This window comes from Rhodnius prolixus, unplaced genomic scaffold (genome assembly GCF_049639745.1).
Source record: "Rhodnius prolixus isolate KJV_2025 unplaced genomic scaffold, Rpr scaffold_3, whole genome shotgun sequence".
Taxonomy (NCBI): Eukaryota; Metazoa; Arthropoda; class Insecta; order Hemiptera; family Reduviidae; genus Rhodnius; species Rhodnius prolixus.
This window is the reverse complement of record NW_027411603.1, coordinates 31783480-31790692: the sequence shown is the minus strand read 5'-3', so window position 1 is coordinate 31790692 and position 7213 is coordinate 31783480. Positions and strand designations below refer to the sequence as shown.

Below are 7213 nucleotides of genomic sequence, written 5' to 3'. Positions count from 1 at the left end.
ATTACCGGACATATAACTTGGTGGTTCCACGGGCCGTCACACACGTACTTCAAAGATCTTACCTGTAACTTGTGTGGGACTCCAAGATGATGGTGCATTTCTATCCTCTGCTTATTGGTATATTGATTGTGAACAGCGTTTATAAAGTTGATTCAACGGTATGTATTTGTAAGAGCAATTTTTTCTTAATACTTTTGCCCACTAAATAGAGTAAGGAGATAATAATAAAAACTGGTCTTTGCTCCACTATTTCTCGCTGTTGTAAGAGACAAATTTTATTCGACTTTTCCGCACATTCAAAATTTAGCAACATATTGGAATTCGCAGTGATATTTACAGTTAAATTACCTCAGTGACTATAAAGATAAGGATTTTAAAGAGAAACCCAAACTGCTCTCACGGAATTTTCACGTACAATAAAAAATAATAATAATGAATCCTCGCGTGATTTGTAAGTATATGAAATTAAAAAAGTCCAACTCCATTGATTTTTGAGAATCGTTAAGTTGAATAAAACATTGAACTCATTTTTTAAATTTTAGCAACTCATTGTTAATATGTAAGTGAAAGGGTCATACAATCTATTAAAAAGACATTCTAGAGAGAAGCCTAACCTTTGTCCTTTCTTCAGAAGTGCCTTAAATAGTTTCCAGGGCTCTACGGAAATAGCCGAATGAAATATGAAATTGGAATTTGCTGTAGTTTTGTTTTTTTGGAGCCAGAGGGATCAACACTCTGAAGGGTTAGCTCAGTGGTTAACGTTACTGGATTCCCACAAGGTGATCCCGGGTTAAAATCCCAGCTTCTAGCCAATAGATCTTCTCTTTATTGAAGTTCCAGTCGCCAATGATGTTATCTCAGCTGTTGCCTTAATTAAAAATAATATTATTTTGAGACTTTCGGTGCCCTAAACTTGAATTAGCTTTTTTTTTTGTTTTTCTTCTCAAACTGAAACAATTTCGAGCAATTTCGAAAACAGAAAGTAATACCTCCAACGCTATATAATTGTAATTGAAAAAACCAATTAGCGGGCTATTTATTGGTCACCATCGGATTTGGAACAATAAGTTAATCTAATTTAATGTATTATACAAATTTTGTACTGCGAACAATATTGTTTAAAAAAAATTTTGAAAAAAGTTCAAAATATTCTTTCAGTAAAGTTTACTTGTTTGGCTGAGATTTGTAACTTTAACTTGTGGTGGAAGTGTGAAACCAAGCACAGACATTTTCTGTGATTTTTCATTTTTGACTGCGCTTTTCACACCCTTTTCCCCAATTTGCTACAAAGATCCCAACAAAAGTGTATTTAAGCTGCCCTTTACTAGCATGGAATATTATTCCAGAAAATAAAATATTTTAAGCAATCCACAGTTTAATGATTATGTTTTCAAGTTTCCTGATAATATTCATTGGCCTCTCATGTTGAACAGCTATACAACTGGAAGATAAACAAATTAATTGAATTGTGGACAATTTCCGTCCATTATCTGAATGACTCTTCTTTTTTTAATAAAGTAAATATAAAAATAAGCGAGTAAGGAAACGAATAATTTCACCTGACTGAGGAATTAAGTAAACAATTTAACGGAAAGACTTTATCTCTTAATAGGTTTTTATAAGAATATTTGAAAAAATAAATAATTTTCAGAGTGTAATAATAAGGCCATATCGTCTTAACAAATAAATAACATTAAGCAAGCATTTTATTTGAATTTTCAATTTTACCTGAAAAGTCATTTCATAAAAGATACAAAGAATATAATAATTTATTTTTTAATGCACATTTCTGGGCGGTTAATTATCAATCCTCTGAAATTTGGTTCGCAAAGTTCAAGAAGAAAATGTTTTATTTCAGTTTGAGTTTCGAACGCAATGAATACAAATTTCAAAGCAAAAATCAAATTCTCTTAAGTTGTGTAGCTTAAATTAGAATCCAATTCTTGAATAAAATTCCAAATTGGAAAATTTAGCTTGAATTGTCAATTTACTGAACGACTGACATCAGTTTTCAACAATTTTTCTCAAAAATAACCGTTTAGATGATACCTAAATGAATTTTAAAGCAAACTTTCGACCGAAGAGACCCAAGAGGTCACACCTTTAAACATATTTTATATACCCTCTTCTCCAACACACTATAAATACTCTTAAGATTGTCAGAGAGGATACAATTGTGAAAGAACTTTCAAAGCAAGATATCAACATTTTCATACTCCTTCTTACCAATAGTAAGAGAATGTAACCATTAGTTTAATTCTGATTAGTAATAAAAGATAAATAAAATATAAAATAAAATAATTTTAACGATGAAAAATAATTGAATTTATTGCTTCAGGGAGGAGAGACTGTAAAAAAAGCTCTGGAAGTTTTAAGTAAATGTCAAAAAGAATTTTCGGTAGACGATGGTAAGTAAATAAACATTAAATGGTTAACATTATTCATTATTCAATTAAAAGATAATTGTAACAAACTAAGTGCAAAACATCGTTAAAAATATTAACTGACTTTGAATTTTTTATTTTTAATTAGAAAATTTCTTAATTTCCTCCCTTAATTATTTAATTTAGTAGATGGGAAACAGAAAAACAAGCTGTTCAAAGAATTCTCCAAAGAATTGGACTTAATTAATGAGTGTGTGTCTTCGAAAAGTGTATGTGGCTGCTTAATTCCAGTTTAGGAAGATTCCTGGGATATAATATGGTCGTTTGAAGGAAAATCTATGACCAGAACCTCTCTAAAATATTTTTAAACTACATTGTCTCAAATTAAGTGTAAACTTATCGTTAATATGAAAAAAGAAAAGAAATTTAACAAAAATCTTGAGGATTATTATCGAGAATATCGAGTCAAAATAAAAAAATCCTATTATAAGTGTAATCAAAATAGTTATACCACCTTAATAACGTAAAATTTATCAAATAGATACCACAACATGTAATTCACCCATAGTAGTAAAGTTATTACATATATTTGTATTAGAGCTTAAATTTTAATTCTAGCCATTCAAAGTAATTGCAATTGCCCTCAGGTACTCTGTCTAAATTGATGGACTTTAGTCGTGTTCCCCAATCTGCAGAAGCGAAGGTAAATAATATTTTAGATTACTTTTTAAATTATTTTGTGAAGTCCCCATATCAGAAAAAGTAACTATTTTCAAAATCCACATCCTACCTAATTTTCCTATCAATATTTCTTTGTAAGAAATATTACTTCAAATATCAGATTTGAAAGCAATATTGTTTATGTAATAATATACTTATTTTCTCAGCGCATGGTGACATGTTGGATGAATGGAGTTGGATTTGTAAGTTGGCAGCATTATTTTTTTATGTTCAATTTAATGAAGTACACTCTAGTAAATATAATATAGTTAATTTATTTTATTTAAAGAAGGTAAATAAGTAGAAATATTCTTTTTTACCAGTTAGAGGATGGCAAACCATGTGTAGAGGAAATAAAAAGATGGCATAGGGTATTGTACACGTCTGAAGAACATCAAAAACTGGCTGATGAAAACGTAGACATTTGTAGCGCTAGCTGTAAGTAAAATCATGTTTACATAAATTGCTCAAATATTCTGTTAGGGTTTCATGTAATTCTGCCAGTCAATAAATTATGGTAAATCTTTTAAATGCAATGATAATGAGAAATCTTCACTATTTTCCAAAATAGTTTGAAGAAAAGAGCAATTGGAGCAATCAGCTTGCCCTTAGGACCCTCCTGTGATTCAGTCTAAGCAGAAATAGGCTGTTTGGCTACCAGGTTTCCTCGTTAGCGTTTTCTCACTCAGCAAACAAGCCAGGTACTTACCTGAATTGGAACAGAAATTATCCTCTCTAGATTATTCCTATATTCTCTTATTCTTATAAGAAAATATGCTTAAGATTTTCTTTTGAGGATTCATAAAAGTATGCTTAGAAGTGCATGTTCCAAAGTAAGTTGATCCTGGCGACTGCATGTATCCACAGTAGACATTTGGTACATCACTAATATATTAAAAATAAATAAATAAATACTCTAAAAAACTGGCACCAATTCACTAACTAACCAATGAATCGCTTCGTAACCTGAAGGAGCAGGTAATTGAGTATATATTGTAAAGAAGGTAAAATAAAAATTGTATAATTTTTTTGATGCCAGCTACTTGAACATCTATTCCCTAAATGACAAATTCCTTGATTAAATTAGGCAGTACAATTACTTAAAAATTCAATAACTGACTTAACACTAATTTTTTTAACATACAATAGAAGATGTAATAATATTGTCTGTGTTGATTCAGTGAAAGCTAAAGAAGAAGGAGAATTGGCTTATGAGTTAACTAATTGTTTTGTGTCTCTCGCAGAAAAGGTAATTATACTAACTAAAATTTCAAATTAGATGAAGAAAAATATTATAAACTGTTACCTTATTTTTTCTTTATTTTTTCAACAGACCGGACTACCACCTCCGAAACTAAGAATAGAATAAGCTTTTACCTCACAATGGCGATCTCATCTTTTACTCTAAGAGAGTATTGCCTGTATAAAATTTAACAAAAAAAGTTGGGATTAAACTAACAGTTATCAATCGTTATTAAATAAACCGTATTAAAGCAATGGAGGATTTAACTTTTCTTTTATTTTGTGGTTTAGCAACATCTTTAAATACAATAAATGAAGTAAGTTGTTGGCTACAAAATAAGATATAATAACATTTTAAAAGATTTTATTATTATTATTATTATTAACATTATGTAAGTAGAAAAAAAATTCTATTAATTTTGTAGGTAAATTGTAGGAAATATATATTTTGATTCTTTCACTCCCTTTTTTATACAAAATTTTTATTTATTACATTGCTTGATATTTAATGAATGTCTCAAACCAATTTTAATTCTGTAGACAAAGTTCCTGAGAATGAAGTCTCTCTTTTAATTATATTAATAATTTTTAAATTTTATTTTGTTTAAAGCAACTAAATTTTTTCAAGGGCAACTTGTAATCCTTACTGCTTCCATTTACCAACTCTTCAAATGTTTTATCAGCTATTAAGTACAACAAACTTTCTAGCTTATCAGCCAGAAATAAAAATAATATGGCTAATTACTTGACATAAATAATTTCAGCACGCCACAAAACCGCAAATGCTAACAAAAAAGCTATTGATATTGCTGCTGAAAAGGATATTCACAAAAATTAGTATTTTTTGGAATTAAGATATTTTACTAAGAGTCTTGGATGGCTTACTAAAAAATTAAATTTTATCGCATCTTAAAGCAATCTGAACTTGCACTGTGATAGTTTAGATGTTCAAAGTTGTTGAGGTGCACATTATGAGAACCAGAACAAATGTAAAAACTACTTTTTTATTTAAAGTAGATCTCAAAATTGTTTCCATTTACAGTGAAAACTTGAATTTGAAAATTGAACAAAATGTAAGTAAATAAAGTAAAAACTTTGTTGACTAAAAATTTATAAAAATAAGCAAATTCCCTAAATTAATTAATTCAATCTCTCATTATTACTTCCTATCAAAACCAGAATTTGAAAAAGTATTTTATTTAATATGCCAGAATTGAATGTGATTGATGGCATTTATTCGACCAAACAATAAACAACTAATCAAGTCTTTTTTTGTGTTGTTAATGCCAGTCACATCTAAGGTCTTAAAGAATTTGACTAGTTTTGGAATTCACATATGTTTACCTGTTTGTTTGAATTTTGTTTTTTATTTTATTATAATTTTTGTAATTAGGCATTCATTTACATTTACTAAGGTTAATTACTCTTTACAAATGGTACATTTACTATTGCATTATTAATGTCGTACTCTGTTATTCGTTCATTTTTTTAAATATTATTTTTTTGCGCCACTTTTATTTAGGATTGTTCCTAAATTACAAACAATAGTTACTATTAAATCCCATACTTTCTGAGAAAAAATAATTATAAATTTGACATTATGAATATAGAAATAATGGATCAATTAAATTTAGGCATTCATAATAATTCTAGAAATATATGATTCTATAATTATAAAAATCCGTTCATCGCTCAAAAAAAAATTTTCTTCAAAGTCAAATTTTTAAAATGTTTATTTCCATTACAAAGTGTAAAATATCATTTTTAATTGAAAACAATGAGAAGATGCTTTTTGCAAATTTAATGAGCAGCGGAGCCAGTACAGATGAAAATGCATATTTAGTAGTCCTAACTCAACCCTGTTCTCTTAATGCATAATCAAAAGTATACTTATTAGTAGGGAACGGATTCTTATGTATTTACATATTTTTTTCTAGGCAATTTACAGACGTTTTTCAACTAGAAGTATTCATACTGACACTTTTTAAGCCGTTTGAGTCTACTTTTATTTCACATATTTGGATGTTATCGCATATTTATACATATTTGATTAAAATAAATAAATATTTCTACATATTTAATCAAAATATGTACATATTTTTTCATATTTTTCATTTTGGGCATATTTTCATAATTGGGAGGTGGTTGACAGGAACTGTGAACCACAGACTGTAGGGCTGTGAATCACAGTGGTTAAAAAAGTGTTCTTAAAAGCACCAAGTCGCATTAAAATGCTAAAAGATCTCTATCCAGACTTGTGCCTTCCACCAGAACCAATATTGACAAGATGGGGTAGTTGGCTGGAAGCAGCTCAGTATTACTATGAAAACTGCAATAAAATCAAGAATGTCCTTTCACAACTCGAAGACGAAGCAGTAGCGATAAATACAGCCAAGTCTTTATTCGAGAAACCTAATTTAAGGAACGACCTTGCATTCATTTCTGACAATTGCGTATTTCTTGCACAAGCCATTACCCAACTTGAGTCCCAAAATGTTCGACTGACAGAAAACGTGTCCAACGTTAAAAAAGTCATCGAAAAGGTGGAAGGAATACCTGGGAGTAAGGGAGATCTGATCAGATCAAAACTGGTAGAAGTATTGAGCAAGAACAAAGGGTGGGAGACCATCTGCCAGATTTCTGATATTATCAGTGGAACAGAAGTCACCTCAGAACATCGTGTACCCTTTACAACCAACGAGATAACTTCTTTCAGCAAGGCACCTATAACATCTGTAGATGTTGAACGATCTTTTAGTCGTTATAAGTCCATCTTACGCCCAGATCGTCGTCACTTTACGTTCCAACATTTGAAATTTCATGTGGTTGCAAACAATTTCGAAGAGCGAAGTTTTCAAAATTGAAAA

The 7213-nt window shown here is 29.7% G+C and overlaps 1 protein-coding gene across 1 annotated transcript; it reads left to right on the top strand.

Annotated features, from left to right (window-relative positions):
• Positions 1 to 5455, top strand: LOC141453663 (uncharacterized). Its single transcript, XM_074127145.1, has 7 exons — positions 1 to 158; positions 2339 to 2408; positions 3032 to 3087; positions 3272 to 3307; positions 3428 to 3542; positions 4286 to 4353; positions 4438 to 5455. Exons 1-7 carry the CDS (start codon positions 87 to 89, stop codon positions 4471 to 4473), a joined length of 453 nt encoding a protein of 150 aa, XP_073983246.1. The 5' UTR covers positions 1 to 86; the 3' UTR covers positions 4474 to 5455.
• Positions 5456 to 7213: the final 1758 nt, after the last annotated feature.